The following is a 23,776-nucleotide window of genomic DNA, read 5'->3' as shown; positions in this document are numbered from 1 at the left end:
TCCCCTCTAGAAAGTCCACTGGCAGTTCTCTCTTTTTTCTTTCTTGTCCTTCTTAAAGCATATCTTTTCAGAAGTTTGTGTTCCAAAGATGAGCTTCAAAGATTGCTTATCTGAACATTGCAGATAACCTCAGTAAACCTATCCGTCACAAAGAACGCTCCTAAGGCGGGCGAAAGTATATGCCTTAAAACAAGAAATTCTTATCGATGCTATAAATAAAATAGGGGCCCGGCGACTGGAATGGAGAAGTTATATTTAAACAGCCACAATTTCTTAAGACGTTGTTGAAACTGCAGGCTTTCCATGAGTGTAGTAGATACGAATTTCTTTTTAGTGAGCTGTACATTCCTCTTATGGGAAGGGGACAGAGGAGGGAGGGGTTGTGTACTGTGGCCCCTTGGTTAGCCACATTGATTCGTATGCTGTTGATGGATTCTTGTCGTTGTCTTGTTGGGCTGTGTATGTGATAAAGGCGTTGTCTTCTATTTGTCCCCTTGTCCGTTTTAGTTTCTTGGTTAATTTTTCTGGTAAGGCTGTTTTCCATACTATTTGGTACCATTGGTCATTCTTGACCTTGCTGATGTGGTTCAAAGGGAAGCAAAGCAATGTGTTTGGCATCAGCTTAGGTCCAGGAGTTGCCAGAAAGAGGCATACAAGGTACCATCCAACCGTCTTGGGAATCCATTCCACATTTGTCTTTAGCCTTACTCTTAGACTTACTCTTTAGCCTTCTTCTTCTCTTGAAGAAGGTGGACCAGAGTTTTCCTTCTCCTAGATGAGCGACCTTCCCAGATTGATGAGCCCCATCTGCCTCTCACTTCCCTCTACAGCATGTGAAGAAATCACCTTCTTGACCTTTGGATCCATTCTTCATCCTGTCCACTCAGTCTGCCCAAGCCTGTCTTCGCATGCAGGGGAAGTCCCTAACTCACTGAGGGTTTGAGACCCATCAACTACCCTTACCTGGTTTAGGCAGCCAGTCTAAGCCTTTCCTGGGGTGTGGGCACTGTCATGCGCTGACAGCGTCTAGCATAAGGTTACCAGATTTTTTTCAGTGAATCCGGGGACACTATAAATAAATAAACGTACGTTTGGGATGTTGATGCTGCAGCGATGGCGGTGGCAGACAGGCGGCTGCTGCCTTGACCTCAACCGCCACGTTTCCCCTTCCTCCGAGGCTTCTGCCTCCTTTCTCCATGAGCCTGGGCAGCCCCTGAATTGTTGGTTCTTCGGTGGTGGTGGGGAAGCGGTGTGCAGTGGGTCAGGCATGGAAGACGGAGGAGGGCCGAGAGCAGCAGCGAGGTTCGGGCGGCACAATGCCTCCCTTCTCATCGGAGCAGCCCCAATCCCATTCCTAAAAAGGTAAAGGTACCCCTGCCCGTACGGGCCAGTCTTGACAGACTCTAGGGTTGTGCGCTCATCTCACTCTAGAGGCCGGGAGCCGGCGCCGTCCGCAGACACTTCCGGGTCACGTGGCCAGTGTGACATTGCTGCTCTGGCGAGCCAGCGCAGCACACAGAACGCCGTTTACCTTCCCACTGGTAGGTAAAGGTAAAGGTACCCCTGCCCGTACGGGCCAGTCTTGACAGACTCTAGGGTTGTGCGCTCATCTCACTCTAGAGGCCGGGAGCCGGCGCCGTCCGCAGACACTTCCGGGTCACGTGGCCAGCGTGACATTGCTGCTCTGGCGAGCCTGCACCAGCGCAGCTCACGGAACGCCGTTTACCTTCCCGCTATAAAGCGGTACCTATTTATCTACTTGCACTTTGACATCCTTTCGAACTGCTAGATGGGCAGGAGCTGGGACTGAACGACGGGAGCTCACCCCGCCGCGGGGATTCGAACCGCCGACCATACGATCGGCAAGTCCTAGGCACTGTGGTTTTACCCACAGCGCCACCCGCGTCCCTAATCCCATTCCTACCTGCGTGCAAACAGGAGGGGGCGGGGATCCCTCAGCTGGGAATGGAGGCTTCCCGTTGCCTAACAGAGAGATCCCTTCCCCTCCCCCCGCTTGCATGCAAGTAGGAGCTGGGAGGCTGCTCCGACAGGCAGCATGAAGCCTCCCTTCACAACTTAGTTGCTGGGGTCAGGGAAGGTAGAGGCAGCACGGAAGCTGCATCTTAGAGCCCCTGCAGCACCATCATCTGGGGACTTCCGAGCAGCTCCTGAAGCCAGCCAGAGCCAACTGCTCTGGGCTGCTGAGACAGTCGCTGCTGCGTTTCCCGGGGACATTAGATGAAATCCAGGGACATTCCGGAGATGGAATTTGTCCGGGTACTTATTCACAAATCTGGGGACTGTCCCCGGGAAACGGGGACATCTGGTAACCCAAGTCTAGCAACCACTTGTAAGAGCTGAGTGCAGGGTGGGAGCCGAAGGTGGGCATGTGCTTTGCCCCTCAGTGTCCTCCCTCTTTGGGTGTGGGTTGAACAAAAGCTTGTGATGTCGCTGAAGAGACGCACTGCAAACCTTCCAGCAGCCAACCCAGATGAAAGTCAACATGTTGCCTTTCACAGACGTTGTGCCCCCACCTCTGCAATCATCACCACTCATTATTTTTGATGCTTATTTTGTTCTACCGTACCTGTGCGCCCATTCACCCCATGCATCTTGCTAATTTGTTCTGCTGAATAAATCCTTTGGCCAGGAATCCATGCTGATTCTTGAGGCTTAATGTAGCCGCATTTCCTTCTTGTAGTTCAACATTCTGAGTCAAATTCATTGGCAAGCAAAGGGACTGCTGTTTGTAAAATTCTGTGTTGTTTCAGAAAAGCTAAGGAGCACTGAGCTTACAAAGTTGGAAGGAGGAAACAAAAAAGATTCATTAGTACTGGGACCAAAAGTGCAAAAATTAAAAAAAGATGCTGGCTGATTATTTTTTGTGTGGGACCCTCCTCTTCTCCTTTGTTTAACCCAGGGGTCAGCAACCTTTTTCAGCCATGGGCTGGTCCACTGTCCCTCAAACCATGTGGTGGGTCAGACTATTTTTTTTTGGGGGGGGAATGAACGAATTCCTATGATCCACAAATAACCCAGTCGTTTAGTCGTGTCCGAGTCTAAATGACTAAACAACAACAAATTATTATTTCTTACCTGCCCCTTTACCGTAATGTCCCAGGGTGGGTTACAACAAGTATAAGCATACAACTGAAAGCAATTAAAACATCTCCAAACAAAAGCAGCACAGTATAGGTTAAACCATGGGTAGGCAAACTAAGGCCCAGGGGCTGGATGTGGCCCAATCGCCTTCTCAATCCAGCCCGTGGACAGTCCAGGAATCAGCGTGTTTTTACATGAGTACTTTTATTTAAAATGCATCTCTGGGTTATTTGTGGGGCCTGCCTGGTGTTTTTACATGAGTAGAACGTGTGCTTTTATTTAAAATGCATCTCTGGGTTATTTGTGGGGCATAGAAATAATAATAAATAGTCTTAATCAGTGGTTCCAAACCTTTACAAGTGCGATGGGCCCCTTTTAAACTTCATTTTTTTTAAAAATAGTAAAAAAAATTACATGCTAATGGCTGTAATTTTAAGCTCTGCTAAACAAGAAAAAAGAAGTGTTTAAATGAATTTGCAAATGTGCCAAAATCAAAGAAGGCAGCAAAATTTAATTTACTTATGTATAAATAATTGATGAGCCAAGTAATTAATTCCAAAAGGTGTTAAATATAAATTCATTTATTTCCCCAACCCAATTAGATAATTCAAAAGTTATGAAAGAAATTTTATAGTTATGAATTCATTCATTTATTTCCCCAATATACCCAATGATCAACAACCCAACTGATCCATCAAATTGGACGAAATACAAATTTAATTATTTCCAAGTGAACTCAACTGAGGCAATCCCCGAAAGAACGAAAAGGAAAACTTTAATTGCCACCAATGTAATACATTCTTATGTATGAAATGAGGGCTTTCAGTTGTATACGTCAATTAAATCCCCAATGCCTGGAAATTAAGCTATTCATGTAAACAATTGATTTGATTCGGTTCTATTTCTATTTATTATTTGTTTATCATTTTTCTAAGCCAGCAGGCATGAGTAGCAAATGCTGCTTGGAACAACAGACAACCCCAAAGGTCTGCCCCCCCAAAAGACCTAAGATAAATGAAAGCCAAAAAAACACCCCACCCCCGAAGAATTAGGCAACCCCCACCCACAGAAATAATCCTGATAAAGCAGCAGATGGAATCCCCAATACTGCCCAGATTTAAGGAGCCCAAACGCAGTCAGTAATTAGTAGGCGGAAAGCCTGCCAGAGGTTCACAGTGCAAAATCCACTAAAGTCAGATTCAAACCACTGCCCTGGGTATTCCACCTCCCACCAATAAGCCCTATTTGTAGCGCAACATGAAAGATCAGAAAACCCTGGGCATAACCTGCTTCTGCAGAAAAAAAACAAATCAGGAAACCTGAAACCCTCTGCATTATCACGCTTTGCAATGGGGCTCTTCAAAGCACAATTCACATTGATGAAGGAAAATGGGGGAGGCATAGGCCACCGGCACTGATCCACATTTCCTTGCTTTCCTGCTGTCGCAAGCTGCTCAGCAACGCCACTGTGGAGATGACGAGGGTCGTGGAGGAAATCACTCAAACCTCCAACTGGAGGGGCATTAATCACAGGCCCCTTGGGATAACTGCCCTGGGGTCCATGGCCCACAGGTTGGGAGCTTAGTTTAGACCCACAGCCTTCAGGTGTTGAGTCTTTAAAGGTAAAGGTAAAGGTCCCCTGACAGTTAAGTCCAGTCGCAGACGACTCTAGGGTTGCAGCACTCATCTCATTTTACAGGCCGAGGGAGCCGGCGTTTGTCTGCAGACAGTTTTTCCGGGTCATGTGGCCAGCATGACTAAGCCACTTCTGGCGCAACAGAACACCAAAACCAGAGCAGCGCATGGAAACGCCGTTTGCCTTCCTGCCGGAGCGGTACCTATTTATCTACTTGCACTTTTTGGCATGCTTTTGAACTGCTAGGTAGGCAGGAGCTGGGACCGAGCAACGGGAGCTCAACCCGTCATGAGGTTTCGAACCGCCAACCTTCTGATCGGCAAGCGCAAGAGGCTCAGTGGTTTAGACCACGCCTAGTCTTGTTGCAGCCAAGCTGAAAACAGTGCATGTAGCCTGTCCTCACTTCACTGTCAACCTGTCTGGAAGTCAAAGAAGGAAGCTTGCAATACTTATTTACTTACCACATTCAGAGATTGATATTTTTATTTCACATATTTATATACAGTCTCTAAGCGGTTTGAAGGATAATGAACACAAATTGTATGTATGTTAGATTGAGAAGAGCTATGATAGCCACCTTCCAATATCTCAAGGACTGTCACGTGGAAGATGGAACAAGCTTGTTTTCTCCTGCTCTGCGGGTAGAACTCAAACCAATGGCTTCAAGTTACAAGAAAGTAGATTCTGACTAAACACTGGGGAAAACTTTCTGACAGTAACAGCTGTTCAACAGTGGAATGGACTCCCTTGGGAGGTTGTGGGCTCTCCTTCCTTGGAAGTTTTTAAGCAGAGGTTGGAATGCCATCTGTCATGGATGCTTTAGTTAAGATTCGTGCATTGCAGAGGGTTGGACTAGATGACCATGGGAGTCCCTTACAACTCTACAATTCTATGAGTCTTGGTATATATAACAAACAATGGAACTGAGAAACTGCAGCATGACACAATGCAATGCAATAAAACTACCACAACAAAAGCACAGCAGCATATTTGTGAAACATCTTTAGAGCCAGAGAACCCTCCCTCTTCAGTTTCTCTCCTGCGAATGCACATCCTGATTCACTAAATACAACAATCACCCCACTAAGACATACACATCACACTCCCAGTTCTGCCTTACCCAGTTCTGCACAGATCACACAACACTTGTTATTTCAATGTCACTCACCCAATTCTTCCAACAGTACTCGCAAACACTCATCCACCCGATCACTCCAGCACCAATCAATATCTCCTACTCTGATTGTTCACATTGCTCTGCAAAAGCACTCGAGACAACTTGCATTTTTCATGAATTGCTTGCGAGCTAGGAGACGGAATGGAGAAGGAAAAGGAACAAGGAGTGAAGAGGTAAAATGCATTCATTGTGACCAGCTGCAGATGGTTCTGGGAGGGGAGGTTCCAAATGGTGGCTTCCATATCCCATAAGCTGGTGAAGTGGACCTTTCTGTCTGTTGCAGCCTGGTAGAACGGTAGCCGAACCCCTTTTTCCTGACTCTACAACCAGGTCCTCTCAACCTGCCTTGCCTGACTCAATCCTCTGGCACGGCCTGCTCTGCATATTCCTTCCGTCAAAAATCTCTTGTTTGCCTCTTAAACCTTTGTGTTCCTAGGCTAAGAACATAAGAAGAGCCTGTTGGATCAGGCCAATGACCCATCTGTAGTCCAGCACTCCTGGACCCCAAGCACAATAACACACTCCCCTCCTGTGGTCTCAGAAGCCTTGCTAGCTCCAACTGTGGAGTCAAAGAATAGCCATCGTGGCTGGTAGCCATCAATAGACTAGCCATCAACTAGGTCAGTGGTGGCTAAACTCAGTCCTCCAGCTGTTTTGGGACTACAACTCCCATCATCCCTAGCTAACAGGACCAGTGGTCAGAGATGATGGGAAATGTAGTGCCAAAACAGCTGGAGGGCTGAGTTTGGCCACCACTGAACTAGATAATACCATTGAGAGTCCCATGGACTGCAAGAAGACCAAACCTCTCCATTCTTAAGGAAATCAGCCCTGAGTGCTCACTGGAAGGACAAATCGTGAAGCTGAGGCTCCAATACTTTGGCCACCTCATGAGAAGAGAAGACTCCCTGGAAAAAACTCTGATGTTGGGAAAGATGGAGGGTACAAGGAGAAGGGGACGACAGAGGATGAGATGTTTGGACAGTGTTCTCAAAGCTACCAGCATGAGTTTGACCAAACTGCGGGAGGCAGTGGAAGACAGAAGTGCCTGGCGTGCTCTGGTCCATGGGGTCACGAAGAGTCGGACACGACTAAACAACAACAACAACAACACGAACTAGATAATGAGTGGCTTCCAAAAGCATATTGGGTGGTGGGCTCACCTGACCCCCTGAAAGCTGAGTCATTGCTGCATACCAGGAAGGGCAGAGTTGAGGCAACAGGGAAATCTCCAAGGCACAAACCTGCCAGTACTAGCAGTAGTAGTGCTGGTTTGACTACACCTGTGTGTTAGCACCATGTTGACTGCACCATCTGAGTCGCAATAGTTCTGTTAGCAGATTAGGAAAGGATTTTTTTTAAAAAAATGCACCTTCTCACTGCCGTGAGAACTTCTACAACTTACACCTGGAAAAAGAATGTTCCACTAATAATGGATTGTTTATTGCCAAACTGGTCATTTGCTGATCATGGGTGTCGTGCCCTTAATGAAATCTAGTCAGCCAGAGAACTAATATATGGAGTCAGGGGTCATTTTTATAACATTTTTGAATTTGAAAATTCTGCAGAAACTTATACTGTGTCAGCTGTTACTTGATAATCTAAGAAAAAGCTTTGATTTGCTAGCTCTTCACTCTTTTCCTCATTTGTCACTCTAAATTTGCACCAGAGATAGTATTTTGATAATCTGTGAGACTGTAACAAACAGCATTAGGTTTTGTTATATATATTTTTTATGTTGGGAACAACAACAATTTCATTAATTTGTTTTTTAAATGACGGCTATGCCGGGTATTGGTGGGCACATAAATTCTGGATTTCTGCCTCCAGACATCTGAGTCTCCAGCAGTGACTGCTTTAGCTGGCTGCTGGTGAGCAGCTGTGCAGAATTAGACCATTTTGCTGGATTCAGCGAGTCCGTTCTCCTACTGTGCTTAATGCATTCTTCTTTTGGCTTTGAGTCAGAATGATATACGATTACTTTTCCGGTCCACTTTCAACTTCAGTTTTGCTTTATACACCTCGTTTTTAAAGCAGGAGTAAGTTTGAAATAGCTGCTATTTTTCTTTCTTTTTTCTCTCCTTCCTTCCCGATGCATTCATACATATACTTTTCAGACCTTCAGACACTTTATTTGCAGGCTGGTGGCTTGTTTCCCTGGCTCCCTTCTGTGTAGGTGGTTTTAAAATACAGTGCTCTCCTATGTAATTGGCGGAAGAAAAGGCTGCCTGACCCTGTCGCCCTGGTCATTTTCTATTGCGTGGCCTCCCCTCCCTCCTTCGCACTTATTACAATCATGTAATCATTCTCTGAGATGCATTCGCCTCTCCCTCTCCATCACTTCGCATCTTCTTCTCCTTAGGCAAGAATCATTGGAGGACTCTTTTTCCATATTAATGGCTCTTTAAGTATGGACCGTTAAGGTAACTAAGGAAGTGGCTTTGTGCCAGACAGTGACTCACTCGTACTTAGGAAAACAAAGTGAGCTAGAAGTAGAAGCTGGAGCCAGAGCGGCAAGCTGGGAAGTCAAAGAGACAGAGCCATGCCTGTTTTCTGTTGGAATCCAAGACTATGGAAAAAGCAAGATCCTCTTTGGGGTGTTAATGCTGTGAAGCCCTACATAGGCTCAGGTTGTATATATGTGTAACTAAGCAAACATGCGCTGGATTATGGAGAAAGCTAGAGAGTCCCAGAAAGACATCTACTTCTGCTTCATTGACTATGCAAAAGCCTTTGACGGTGTCGACCACAGCAAACTATGGCAAGTTCTTAAAGAAATGGGAGTGCCTAATCACCTCATCTGTCTCCTGAGAAATCTCTATGTGGGACAAGAAGCTACAATTAGAACTGGATATGGAACAACTGATTGGTTCAAAATTGGGAAAGGAGTACGACAAGGCTGTATATTGTCTCCCTGCTTATTTAACTTATATGCAGAATTCATCATGCGAAAGGCTGGGCTGGATGAATCCCAAGCCAGAATTAAGATTGCCGAAAAAAAATACAAACAACCTCAGATATGCAGATGACACAACATTGATGGCAGAAAGTGAGGAGGAATTAAAGAACCTTTTAATGAGGGTGAAAGAGGAGAGCGCAAAATATGGTCTGAAGCTCAACATCAAAAAAATGAAGATCATGGCCACTGGGCCCATCACCTCCTGGCAAAAAGAAGGGGAAGAAATGGAGGCAATGAGAGATTTTACTTTCTTGGGCTCCATGATCACTGCAGATGGTGACAGGAGTCATGAAATTAAAAGACACCTGCTTCTTGGGGGAAAAGCAATGACAAACCTAGACAGCATCTTAAAAAGCAGAGACATCACCTTGCCAACAAAGGTCCGTATAGTTAAAGCTATGGTTTTTCCAGTAGTGATGTATGGAAGTGAGAGCTGGACCATAAAGAAGGCTGATCGCCGAAGAATTGATGCTTTTGAATTATGGTGCTGGAGGAGACTCTTGAGAGTCCCATGGACTGCAAGAAGATCAAACCTATCCATTCTGAAGGAAATCAGCCCTGAGTGCTCACTGGAAGGACAGATCCTGAAGCTGAGGCTCCAATACTTTGGCCACCTCATGAGAAGAGAAGACTCCCTGGAAAAGACCCTGATGTTGGGAAAGATGGAGGGCACAAGGAGAAGGGGACGACAGAGTACGAGATGGTTGGACAGTGTTCTCGAAGCTACCAGCATGAGTTTGACCAAACTGCGGGAGGCAGTGGAAGACAGGAGTGCCTGGCGTGCTCTGGTCCATGGGGTCACAAAGAGTCGGACACGACTAAATGACCCAGCAACAACAAGCTGTATACCCGGAGTAAGCGCTTGGAACCCTTGGAATCTTGTACCACTCTGAGATGTGCAATAATATAAAATCTTGAATGCAGCAATAATAATCATGTTATTATTTGTACCCTGCCCATCTGAATAAGGATGATATGTTTCTGGATAATAAGTTTTGTTTTAATTTTGAATAAAAAAAAGTTTTAAAAAAACAACAGGAGTTTCTTTCAGTCCTACCTAGAGATGCTGGGGGATTGAACCGGGACTTTCTGCGTGCAAAACAGATTCTCTGCCACTGAGTTATTCATGTTCCTTCAGTTCAGTGAGTCTAAAACCCTCTTTACACATATTTGCATTGGTGAGGCTGCTCCCAGCTCCCACCATTGGTCCATTCTGGATATACAGTGGTACCTCGGGTTACATACGCTTCAGGTTACATACGCTTCAGGTTACAGACTCCGCTAACCCAGAAATAGTGCTTCAGGTTACGAACTTTGCTTCAGGATGAGAAGAGAAATCATGCTCCGGCGGCGCGGCAGCAGCGGGAGGCCCCATTAGCTAAAGTGGTGCTTCAGGTTAAGAACAGACCTCTGGAACGAATTAAGTACTTAACCCGAGGTACCACTGTATGTCGAAACCCAAATGGTTTGTCTTTATGGGCAGGTTTGCATTGCAGTGTTAGTTCCGGTTGTTGTTTGCGTTCCTTCCTGACACACACTGAAATACAGCCATCTGGTTTTCATTAAAAGAGGCCACAAAACATTTTAGCCACCCAGAATGACTGGGGCAACCCAGCCAGATGAACGGGGTATAAATAATAAAATTATTATTGTCATTAAGTCTTTCTGCGGTTCCCTCAAAAACCCTGCGCCCCTCACCCTCCTGCTTCCCCTTGGTTGTGAAGCGGTGAGCTTGCTTCCTTTTTCTCTATTAAAATGGATTTAAGAGCTTAAGGAGGAAGTTGGAAGAGTGGCGCTCTTTCCCACTTCCTCTTTCAGCTCTATGATGTTTTGTTAGGAGAGCCAGTGTGGTGTAGTGGTTAAGAGCAGTGGACTCGTAATCTTGTGAACCGGGTTCGCGTCTCCGCTCTTCCACATGCAGCTGCTGGGTGACCTTGGGCTCGTCACACTTCTTTGAAGTCTCTCAGCCTCACTCATCTCACAGAATGTTTGTTGTGGGGGAGGAAGGGAAAGGAGAATGTTAGCCCCTTTGAGACTCCTTCGGGTAGTGATAAAGCGGGATATCAAATCCAAACTCCTCTTCCTCTTCAAGGCTCAGATTCATTCTGTTGGATCTCACTTTTGCCCATATCCCTCAGAAAAGTGAAGTGCATGCACACACACTGTCCCTCGTGCGGTGTGGAGAAGAGAAATAATAATAATAATAATAATAATAATAATAATAATAATAATAATAATAATATTTTATTTATACCCCACCCTCCCCAGCCAAGGCCAGGCTCATGTGCCCACAGGCCTAAAAAGACTGGTGTCGGCTGCTGTGTGTATATATAAATAATATATTCTGCCAAAACCGCTTATAACGGCTGGGATAATGACACCATTCTGCAATTTAGCATGGTAGATTTGGGCACGCATTAGCGTAAGTTGTATGAAATTGCAGTGCTATCATTCTAGCATTAGCTGGGATAGAACCCAATTGCAGTATTTCGGGGGGGGGGGTTACACCTGATGATGATATGCTGCTTATCCTGAATCTCCATCCAGCAACCAGATGACACACTTGAAAAGCTTCGGAGAGCTGAAATGTATGGGGAGAGTAGCTTAAGCAAGCTCCAAATGGAGAAACAGGAACAATATTTTTTTATATATAAAAAACCACCCCCAAATTAAATGCATGTAGCATACCCTGATTAAATTAAAAACTAACTAAATAAATAAAATTCACGTAACACACTTGAATAAGCAAGCCATTAGATAGCTTTTAGGGTAGAAGCACATAACGGGAATGAAAGCTTCTAATCGCTTTGGTTTGTTAGGTTTTTCATGGTTGACGGGTTTTTAAAAAAAGGCTTTTTAAAAATGGCATTCGAAACCTTGCTGGCTGGCTGAATGCCATTTAAAAACAACAACACAAAAAACACACACCCCTTGCTGGCTTTAAAGGGGATACGAAAGAGAAATTAGTAAATAGGTTTGCATCAGATATGCAGTGGTAAAAAATACAAAATAAGTCACTGCGGAAAGTGGGGTCGGGGCGTTGAGGAGGATAGAGCCATTGTATAAAGGTTTTTTTCTTTCCTTTTCATTAAAATAATTGTGAAAAGAAAAAATGAAATTTAAAAACAAAACAAAACCTTGCTGGCTGGCTGGCAAAAATACTTGACTGGTTACATTTCCCCTCCCTTCCCTCTTTACATTTTAATTTTATTCTGCTTTTAATATTGAACATAGAAAACTGCCTGTAGTAGAGGATTGTTATTATTATTTTATCTAGGTGTCTGAACCGCTGGTGTGCACAGGTTCCTTCCTTTCTTCCTTTTCCCTCTTGACTCTTAAACAAAGATGTGTTCCAAAGACAACGTTTATTTTAAGAGCAAGCCACGAAACAACGTCCTTTGATTCCACTCAGGAGGTGTCAGTCTGGCACAGATGGGTCCTCTTCAGAAACCTGCATTTGAAGTAGTTTCCCTTTCCCCTCCAGTCAAAATAAGGGCCTTTAAAAATCAGCCTTGCATTATTCATCAGTAAGATGGCAATAATTTATTTTACTAGTTGCTGGTTGTCACTTTGTCTTACGGGGAAGAAAGAAGTTTCTCCCGGGCAGAGACACATCTGGAAGGCAAGATCTGTGCAGTGGGGACATGATGCTCATCTCATATCCAAGCTCAGCTGCTCAGCTTCTGGATGTGTAATTGTGGTCAGAAACAGAGAATCATAGGATTGTAGAGTTGGAAGGGGACCAAGGGTCATCTAGTCCAACCCTGTGCAATTCAGGAATCTCAGCTACAAGGGGCATTCATTAAATATTTCCTCTGACTTCCTGTGGACTGAGACAAACGAAACTCGGCACAGTTACTTCTTTATCTACATGTTGTTGTTGTTGTTTAGTTGTTTAGTCGTGACCCCATGGACCAGAGCACGCCAGGCTCTCCCGTCTTCCACTGCCTCCCGCAGTTTGGTCAAACTCATGCTGGTAGCTTTGAGAACACTTTCCAACCATCTTGTCCTCTGTCGTCCTCTTCTCCTCGTTCCCTCCATCTTTCCCAACATCAGGGTCTTTTCCAGGGAGTCTTCTCTTCTCATGAGGTGGCCAGAGTATTGGAGCCTCAGCTTCAGGATCTGTCCTTCCAGTGAGCACTCAGGGCTGATTTCCTTAAGAATGGATCGGTTTGATCTTCTTGCAGTCCATGGGACTCTCAAGAGTCTCCTCCAGCACCATAATTCAAAAGCATCAATTCTCTACATAGCTACCAGCAAGAATCAAACACTTCTCCCAATGTCTTACGCAGCTGTGGAGACCTCGTCTGTAGAAGTCAGCAGGTTGCATCAGAAGCAACAACTTGACCTTAGAAATCAGCATTTCATTGTCTGGAAAAAGCTTTTCCGTCAGAAATAACTCTGCATTTAACTGGTTCCATTATCAGATGTTGCTCCATGTTAGCACCCGTAACAGAGAAATTGTTAAGAGTTCAGAGCTACAAATTACCACGTTACCTATGGAGAGATGTATCATTATACATGTGAAATTTCATCCTGCTACGATAACCGGAAGTAGGTCAGAGGAAATCTTTAATGAGCGACCCTTGTAAAGCATCCTTGACAGATGGCCATCCACCCTCTGCTTAAAAACCTCCAAGGAGCTCCACAACCTTTCCTCTGTCTAACAGTTCTTCCTGATGTTTAGTCAGAATCCCCTTTCTCATAACTTGAAGCCATTGGTTCGAGTCCTGCCCTAGTGAATAAGTTCTGGTCCGCTGGTGAGAGGACGCTGATGAAGCAGATTGATTTACTTTATTAAATAAAATTATTAATCGCTTAAACAACAACAACAACCTCCAAGCATTGTACGGGCTCGATGATATATAAAGCACGACTAAAACATAACAGCCAGTTAAAAACATTGACATAAAGCCCATAAAACGTTTTAAATCAAATTTGAAAAGAAGTGTAACTAAACTGTGGGTCTCGAAAAGTTTTCAGTAGGCAGTATAGCTAGGGTGCCTGTCTGATGTCAACAGAATTGTAGAGTTGGAAGGAACTCAAAGGATCGTACAATCCAACCACCTCCAGTGCAGGAATTGCAGCTAAAGAATTGCTGGCAGATGGACTAATAATTTTGTAAGTTTAATAGGTACCAGGAGATATATTTATACACACACACACACACACACACACACACACACACCATACTTTTCCATGTATAAGACTATGGGTTTTTTTTACTCTAAAATAATATTCAAAATCTGGGCTTGTCTTATACATGGATAGTATCTCCCCGCATTTTCTTAAACTGGAGTCCCCAAAAACAGGGGGCATCTTATACATGGGGGTGTCTTATAGACGGAAAAATACAGTGTGTGTGTGTGTTGCTTCAACCCGAGTTGGGACCCCTAGGGATTGCACCTAGAAATTCACTAAGCATTGGTTTGGAGGCGTTTGGTTTTCTGCTACTTCCGCCCCATGGGTAATGACATAGTCCTCAGGGATGGATCCAGGTGACTGACACCAGTACAGCAATTTAAGCAAACAGTGGCACTTTCAGCATTGGAAAATTTAGAAGGAAAAGGAGCATAGCTCAACTGTGGTAGCAGCCAAGCTGTGAGTGAACTGCAGAGGTGAGGGAAAAAATGGTTTGAAAGGCTGGTCTTTCAGGGGTGCTCGTGCACTGACTGCTTATCAGCCTTGGGAGTTGGGGTCAGTGGAGTGTGGAACAGAATTAGGGTAGATACAACAGGAACTTTCATGCGAAAGGCTGGGCTGGATGAATTCCAAGCTGGAATTAAGATTGCCGGAAGAAATATCAACAACCTCAGATATGCAGATGACACAACCTTGATGGCAGAAAGTGAGGAGGAATTAAAGAACCTTTTAATGAGGGTGAAAGAGGAGAGCACAAAATATGGTCTGAGGCTCAACATCAAAAAAACGAAGATCATGGCCACTGGTCCCATCACCTCCTGGCAAATAGAAGGGGAAGAAATGGAGGCAGTGAGAGATTTTACTTTCTTGGGCTCCATGATCACTGCAGATGGTGACAGCAGCCACGAAATTAAAAGACGCCTGCTTCTTGGGAGAAGGGCAATGACAGGCCTAGACAGCATCTTGAGAAGTAAAGACGTCACCTTGCCAACAAAGGTCCGTATAGTTAAAGCCATGGTTTTCCCAGTAGTGATGTGTGGAAGTGAGAGCTGGACCATAAAGAAGGCTGATCGCCGAAGAATTGATGCTTTTGAATTATGGTGCTGGAGAAGACTCTTGAGAGTCCCATGGACTGCAAGAAGATCAAACGCATCCATTCTTAATGAAATCAGCCCGGAGTGCTCACTGGAAGGACAGATCGTGAAGCTGAGGCTCCAGTACTTTGGCCACCTCATGAGAAGAGAAGACTCCCTGGAGAAGACACTGATGCTGGGAAAGATGGAGGGCACAAGGAGAAGGGGGCGACAGAGGACGAGATGGTTGGATAGTGTTTTCGAGGTTACCAGCATGAGTTTGACCAAACTGCGGGAGGTAGTGGAGGACAGATGTGCCTGGCGTGCTCTGGTCCATGGGGTCACGAAGAGTCGGACACGACTAAACGACTAAACAACAACAACAACAACAACAACAGGAACTTGGACTAAAAAAATGCAACAGTAGTTCTCAGTTGGCAGAGCATGAGACTTTTGCTCTCAGGGTTGGACTCTAAGACCATCGGGGGGTCCCTTCCAACTCTACACAAACCAGCAAATATTTTGGGGGGCAGCGCATACTGCATTGTCTTCAGTCAGTGGATGCCCCACTACTCCCTGCTGAAATCCTGTAACTTTTTATATACAGTCATACCTCAGGTTGAAGTAGCTTCGGGATAAGTATTTTCTGGTTGCGTTCTGCGGTGACCAAGAAGTAACACAGTGCGTTACTTCCGTGTTTCACCGCTCACACATGCGCAGACGGTCAAAATGACGTCATGCGCAGAAGTGGCAAATTGCGACCCACGGACACAGGTTGCGTTTGCTTCTGGATGCGAACGGGGCTCTGGAATGGATCCCGTTTGCATCCAGAGGTACCACTGTACCACAAACATTCTACCTTATTTTTGGTTGCGCTTTTGTTGCACCGTAATGCAAGAACAGGCCCCTCAAGGTAATGCAGTGAACCAGGGGAGTGGGTGGGAAGCAATGCAGAACAGCCCATAAAGCGGAAAGAGGTGTGTGGGAAGGTCCATTACAAATCTGCCACTAACACGCTACTATTGCATCAATGGCGTGTTGCAGAATGTGCCCACGTTCGTTTTCCTTCTCTGAGTTGGCTTTGAGAGGCCGTGCGGTTAAAGCATTGGATCAGGACCTAGGAGACCAGAGTTCAAATCCCTGCTTACTGGATGACCTTGGGCCAGTCACAGCCTCTCAACCTAACCTGCCTCACAGGGTTGTTGTGGGGATAAAATGGGGGAAGATGAGAACCCTGTATGGCCACATTAAGCCCCTTGCATCCTCATGCTGCCTGGCATTTTTTTGCTCCAGGTCAGGACCCCCAACACCTTGCATAGCAGCCCCCTTTGCTGTGGGCAGGGAACCACAGCTCCGTTGGTAGAGCGTAAGACTCTTCATCTCAGGGTCGTGGGTTTGAGCCCCACGTTGGGCAAAAGATTCCTGCATTGCAGCTGGTTGGACCAGCCCAAGGGCCACATTCCATTCTGGGAAGTCTTCCAGGGGCCACCTGCCAGTAGCAGGCCGGGACAGAGGCAAAAGCAAGCGGAACCAGAGGCAAAAATGGGCAAAGCAACTTCGCCTTTGTTTCATAGGCTAGTTTCTTTGCACCTAACGCACCTCCTCTCTCTATCTTCCACCCAACATGATCAGAGTTCAAAGACACCTTCCAGCAAAGCAGAAGTGTTCAAGGAGGGTATGAAGCAGAACTGGTAAGGGGTGTAGCCTGCTGAGGGTCCCAGGGGCCAGATAAAGAAGCCCGGGAGGGGTACATATGGCCTTTGAACCCAACAGGTCCCCATCTCTGATCCACATGCTCCATTTCCAGAAACTGCAGCTAATCCAGAATGCGGCAGCTAGACTGGTGACTGGGAATGGCTGCCAAGACCATATAACACTGGTTTTGAAAGAACTACATTGGCTCCCAGTACATTTCAAAGTGTTGGTGCTGACCTTGAAAGCCCTAAACGGCCTCGGTCTCCACCCCCATCGTTCAGCCCGGACACTGAGGTCCAGCTCCGAAGGCCTTCTCACGGTTCCCTCACTGCGAGAAGCCAAGTTACAGGGAACCAGAAAGAGGGTCTTCTTGGTAGTGGTGCCCTCCCATCAGATGTCAAGGAAATAAACAACTACCTGACTTTTAGAAGACATCTGAAGGCAACCCTGTTTAGGGAGGTTTTTAATGGTTGATGTTTTATTGTGCTTTTAATTCTGTTGGGAGCTGGCCAGAGTGGCTGGGATATAATTTTTATTTACTTACTTACTTACTTACTTACTTACTTACTTACTTACTTACACTTTGTTTCCACTCTTGCTGATTTCCATTGTGCGATGACTCTCCTTCATCTGCTGGTTCTCCTAATCCCACTTCATTTTCAATAACACAAAGTAGGAACAGAACTTTCAAGGTGAAGTTGTGCTTGAGCAATGACGTGTGAATACAGGTCAGGAGAGAGATGGAGGGGAGAGCAGACCAACTAGTGTTTAATTCTTCATCTGCAAGGGAAAGCAGGCTGAGCGTGCCCCTCTGAAGGTGACATTTTGAGGCCATAAATTAGTGTGCGCCGGTGTGGGGCTACAGAACATGTACATTTCCTTTATGTGCATTTAGGAGAAGCGCTGTAGCTCAGTCGTAGGGAGTCTGCTTTGCATGCATGCACAAGGTCCCAGGTTCAATCCCAGAGATCTCCACGCAGGGCTTGGAGAGACTTAACTGCAATATTTTATTACTCTGCCACCCTGGGCTCATCTCGGAGGAAGGATGAGTTGGAAATTGAATGAATAAAAATATTACTTTTCAGGCAACAGGCTCAAATAGAACAAACACCTTAGAGGTTCACCACAGTATTCAGAGGGGAGTTTAGAGGATGGCAGGTTTTATCTACATTGAAACATTGTCCACACAGAGCTCATTATTTCCCTGTTTACTGATTAATTTCACCTGCTCTGCTTCTGTACCTTTGTTCTCTGCCTTTTGTTTCTGTTTTTCTGTTACTCTCTGCTTACCGATAATTATAAACCTCTTAAGGTCACTCTGAAAGCTGTCGACTCTCTAGCTCATCCATCGCTGGCAAATATCAGCGAGCCCATGATTTTACTCGCCTAGTGTATTAAATTCGTCTCACCCAATATATTAGAAATGAGCAGTAGGTGTCAATGCCACACCTTCCTGAACTTTATTACAACGCTGGGAGCAGCTGGCTTTGCTATCTCAATAGCGGAATTCTGTTCTGACTTCTGCTTTAATTTCCTCCCAACGCAGGCTGCTTATTAAGCAACCCTGTTAAGGAAAGGACTTGAAACCTGTGCCCCCACCTCGATGTGGTTGGACTACAACTCCTATCATCCACATGCTGGCTGTCAAACAACTTCTGGTTCCTCATCCTCCTGTTAAGCCTTAGCACAGGGATGGGGAACCTGTGGCCGGAAGTTACAGCGCCACCAACCCCAGCCAGCATGGCCAGTGACCAGGGATGATGGGAGTTGTAGTCTAGAAACATGTGGAGGTTCCCCAATCTTGCATTAAGGTCTTGGCACCGTCCTTTTTTTTTTAATTCAAAATTATAACAAGACATATTATCCAAAAACATATCATCCTTGCCCCCCCCCATTTTTCCTCCCTCTCACACAAAACCAACCCACCCCACCCCCCGACTTTCCTCAGTTCCAGTCTTTGGTTTCTTTAAGAATGCTATTTTCTGCATGTTACAAAGTTATATAGATCCTCAAACGATTTAGCTGATTTTTATCAATAAAAAGTTTGTGAATGTTTATTCAAAACCTGCCAAGGAGTCCAGTTCACTTTGTTGCATCTTCAGATACTTTGTAAAGGGTTCCCATTCATCCTTAAAGTCACAGTTATCCTTGTCCCGTAGCTTATATGTCAGTTTTGCCAGTTCTGCATAGTCCATCAATATTTTTTTTAATAAGATATTTATTAAGATTTTTTATAATATCACAATAAAAGAAAAAAAAACAGAATAACAAAAACACAGAATAACAAAACTTTTTTTAAAAAAAGAAAAACACACATACATTTTCAATTACTTATTTTCTTTTAACTTGTTTCCCGGACCTGCTCATACCTCCCTTTTTTGTATTCCACCCCAAATTGTTAGTTCAGCAAATCCTTACCATTATATTATTACCTATTTATAATCCTTTTTTTTCATATCTCTTAAAGCATTACAGCTGGAAACCACTTAATTTCAATCCAACATCAATTTTTCTTGCCATGATTCTTTAGTTGGGGTTTCTTCAGTCTTCCATCCTTGTGCTACCAGAACTCTCGCAGTCGTTGTTGCATACATGAAGATGTTTTTCAACTTTTTTGGCAGGTCTTTCCCTACAATCCCTAACAAAAATGCCTCGGGTTTTTTAATAAACGTTAAATGGAATATTTTCTTCAATTCGTTGTATATCATTTCCCAAATTTTTTTAATTATCTTAGAATCCCACCACATATGATAAAATGTCCCCTCCTTTTCCTTACACTTCCAACATATATTTGAACTAGTTTTGTACATTTTCCCTAACTGCACTGGTGTTGTGTACCATCTGTACATCATCTTCATGTAATTCTCCTTCAATAGGGAACAATCTGTAAATTTTAAGTCAGTTTTCCATAATTTAACCCAATCTTCCATCATAATGTTGTGACCTACATCTTGTGCTCATTTAATCATAACTGATTTTACCTCTTCATCTTTCATCTCCCATTCTAATAGTATGCTGTATGCGGCCTTCAGTAGTTTCACTTTCCCTTCAATCACTTCCATTTGAAACCTAGATCTAGTATAACTAAATCCTTTCTTGCTGTCTTCTTTATGTGTTTCATATAGTTGTTGTCGGATTCAAGCCAGCAGAGCCAGCTTAGCTCTGAGGAATTTGGCCACCCTCTAGGTGCCCAGCTTGAATCCTTGTGACCTCCTGTCTGCGACTCCCGGCAAGATCAAGGGAGGTCCCTTCGGCGATCCTTTTCAAACGTGAAAAGAACACACCACTCCTCCCCCTCCCATAACCAGGGGGGGGGGAATGAGACAGACAGAAATATATCTACATGTCTTTTTTCCTGTCTTTCCAGCAGTACAGAGAAAACACGTCTGTACCCTCTGATTCACAACTGCAGAGAGAGAAATAACTCCACCCATGTACTTCCAGTACAGGGTCATGTGACACTCTGAGCTAACATCCGGCGCTCAGAGCACTGAACAGACTGTCCCTGGTTCCCACGGTACAATCCAATAACATCAGTTTCCTGTTTACCATTCCAGCCACCTGGAGCTCGCTTCTGCATTGCTCCTTTTTCGTAACACTTAGCACCTTCCTGATCCTCACCTGCCTGTCCTGTTGTCCGCAAAGGGTTGGGAATACAACTTCTTTGAATTCAATTTTCCCAGCATGTTTTCTACTCCTAGTGTATTCTAAAGAGAATGACCGAACCCTGTCTTGCGTTTCTCTTCTGTTCTTAGGGGAGAACACAGAACTGCCGACCTTCTCTGCCACTGCGGGGCTCCACTCTGTGCTGGAGGACACGGTGTCGCCCGCATTCAGTGCCACCGTTATCATCATTGTCACAGTCATCATCTCCGGAAGTGCTTACCTGTGTTTCTTGAAATACATCTGCGCCGGGTGCTGCAAATCCACACAGGTGGTGCCTGTTAGGAGACTGGACCCCAGCAGATCGGAAGAGCAAGTGTAAGGCTTGGTTCTCAGTCGGTTGTTGATGGCTCAGCCAAGAAGAACTCATGTCCACCTGGTGAATGAGAACGAAAAGACCAGCCTGTTCCTGATGGTGCAAATAAATGTTGGAAGATGTCTAAAAGGGGAAGATAAGCCGCCCAGGGAATTTGGTCAACCAGAAAACGCTTGTGAAACTTTGTTGCTTAAAATCTGGTTATCTACATATGGTTTATCTCCACTGGATAACTGATTGACGTGGACGGACCAAAGTCCAGAAAGTCACAGCCTGCAGGGCTACTCTGAGTCAAATGCCTGGTTTCACTCCCTGGAAGCCGAATTCCATTCTTATGGGTAGGAGATGGAATATTTGGGCATTGCTTCTTCCTGTCCCACATACAAGATTTGAAATACCCCTCCACTGCCTGTCACTAGGGGGGTCTCCCTTTGCAACACCTGCTGTGAGCAGAATGGGTCCGACGTGGTTATGGGGTGGATCAGGTCTCTGGGGCTGAGCCCTTGATTTCCTGCACCTCTCCCTCCCTTCTTAGAATGACTTTGTTCCTGTTTTTACTTTGCCTACAAATTGAAGTGCTGGTGAAGATCCCAGGAACCCGCCACCTTAATTTGTCCAGAGGCAGCTATATAAATTAGTGCATTTGCAAATTGTGTCAGGGGCCTGTGCCCCAAAGTCTTCTAAGTACCTAGCAACCTCACTGGGCCATTCCTAGGTCTTTAATGCTAAAGTCATCATGGTCCAATTCGCCTGATGGAAAAGTTGGTCCATCAAGGACTTGCTCTTTTGAACTTTGGATGCTTCTAAGACAGGCAGCCCACTCCTGTGTTGAAAAGAGTCAGTTTGCCTCTAAAGAGGTTGCTCTGTATCTTCTCCTACTGTATTTTCTCCTACTCTTATCTGCATCCGTCAGTGCCACTTATTTAAGCGTAAAAGGTAAAGAGACCCCTGACCATTAGGTCCAGTCGTCGCCAACTCTGGGGTTGCGGCGCTCATCTCGCTTTATTGGCAGAGAGAACCGGTGGACAGCTTCCGGGTTATGTGGCCAGCATGACTAAGCCGCTTGTGGCAAACCAGAGCAGTGCACGGAAACGTCGTTTACCTTCCCACCAGAGTGGTACCTATTTATCTACTTGCACTTTGACGTCCTTTTGAACTGCTAGGTTGGCAGGAGCAGGGACCGAGCAACGGGAGCTCACCCCATTGCGGGGATTCGAACTGCTGACCTTCTGATCAGCAAGCCCTAGGCTCTGTGGTTTAACCCACAGCACCACCTGCATCCCATCTATTTAAGCATACCTGTGTGCAATTGGCCTTTGCTATTTCTCTGTTATCAGAGCCGTCCCTCCCTTCAAACAGGAAATCAGTACTGCTACACATGCTGTAAAAACCTTGCTGGCTTACAATGCAATCCTATACAGTGGTACCTCGGGTTACAAACGCTTCAGGTTACAAACTCCGCTATCCCGGAAGTAGTACCTCGGGTTACAAACTTTTCCCCAGGATGAGAACGAAAATTGTGGTGCGGCGGCAGCGGGACGCCCCATTAACGAAAGCCCGCCTCAGGTTAAGAATGGTTTTGGGTTAAGAATGGACCTCCAGAATGAAGTTTGTAACCCAAGGTACCACTGTATTATGTCTAACTCGGAAGTAAATCCCACTAAATTCAATTGTGCTTATTCCTGTGGCGCAGTGGGTCAGTGTGTCAGGCAGAAGGTTGGTGGTTCAAGAAGCCCACCCAGGGATGACCGTGGGCAGGATTCCTGCATTGAAGGGGTTGGACTAGATGATCCTTGGAGTACCTTAAAACTCTACAACTCTATGATTTTCCAGGATTTCTGAGGCTGCAACCCATTATTGGGTTCAATTGGACTTTGTGGAGGCGTGCGTAAGGTCACTGTCTCTCTGTATAACCTACTTCGGAGGGTTGTTGTGCAGATAAAATGGGGAGGGAAGAATCCTGCACTTGAACCCCTTGGTGGAAAAGGTGGTACTGTATATAAATGTAATAAATAAATAAATGTAAGATGTCCGTCTGCTAATATTTTTTCAACAGGAGGTAAGCCTATTGCTCCCCCCAGAGGTGCAAGTTGTGTGATTGTGGGTTTTCAGCACCTGTTGAAAATTTTCTCTCTTCACCCATTTCATAGAATCATAGAATCATAGAATCATAGAATCAGAGTTGGAAGAGACCACAAGGGCCATCGAGTCCAACCCCCTGCCAAGCAGGAAACACCATCAGAGCACTCCTGACATATGGTTGTCAAGCCTCTGCTTAAAGACCTCCAAAGAAGGAGACTCCACCACACTCCTTGGCAGCAAATTCCACGGTCAAACAGCTCTTACTGTCAGGAAGTTCTTCCTAATGTTTAGGTGGAATCTTCTTTCTTGTAGTTTGGATCCATTGCTCCGTGTCCGCTTCTCTGGAGCAGCAGAAAACAACCTTTCTCCCTCCTCTATGTGACATCCTTTTATATATTTGAACATGGCTATCGTATCACCCCTTAGCCTCCTCTTCTCCAGGCTAAACATGCCCAGCTCCCTTAGCCGTTCCTCATAAGGCATCGTTTCCAGGCCTTTGACCATTTTGGTTGCCCTCCTGTGGACACGTTCCAGTTTGTCAGTGTCCTTCTTGAACTGTGGTGCCCAGAACTGGACACAGTACTCCAGGTGAGGTCTGACCAGAGCAGAATACAGTGGCACTATTACTTCCCTTGATCTAGATGCTATACTCCTATTGATGCAGCCCAGAATTGCATTGGCTTTTTTAGCTGCCGCGTCACACTGTTGGCTCATGTCAAGTTTGTGGTCAACCAAGACTCCTAGATCCTTTTCACATGTACTGCTCTCAAGCCAGGTGTCCCCCATCTTGTATTTGTGCCTCTCATTTTTTTTGCCCAAGTGCAATACTTTACATTTCTCCCTGTTAAAATTCATCTTGTTTGTTTTGGCCCAGTTCTCTAATCTGTCAAGGTCGTTTTGAAGTGTGATCCTGTCCTCTGGGGTGTTAGCC

General features: G+C 45.3%; 1 protein-coding gene across 1 annotated transcript in view; it reads left to right on the top strand.

Moving 5' to 3' along the window:
- Positions 1-22,789, top strand: part of LOC128412321 (uncharacterized) — a 47,498-nt gene extending 24,709 nt beyond the window's left edge. The window contains exon 3 of the mRNA XM_053385227.1: positions 20,540-22,789. Within this exon, the coding sequence (XP_053241202.1) occupies positions 20,540-20,769 (230 nt within the window). The 3' untranslated portion in view covers positions 20,770-22,789. The remainder of the gene's footprint in view (positions 1-20,539) is intronic.
- Positions 22,790-23,776: the final 987 nt, after the last annotated feature.

Source organism: Podarcis raffonei, chromosome 4 (genome assembly GCF_027172205.1).
Source record: "Podarcis raffonei isolate rPodRaf1 chromosome 4, rPodRaf1.pri, whole genome shotgun sequence".
In the NCBI taxonomy this organism is placed as follows: domain Eukaryota; kingdom Metazoa; phylum Chordata; class Lepidosauria; order Squamata; family Lacertidae; genus Podarcis; species Podarcis raffonei.
This window is presented reverse-complemented; position numbering and strand designations above follow the sequence as displayed.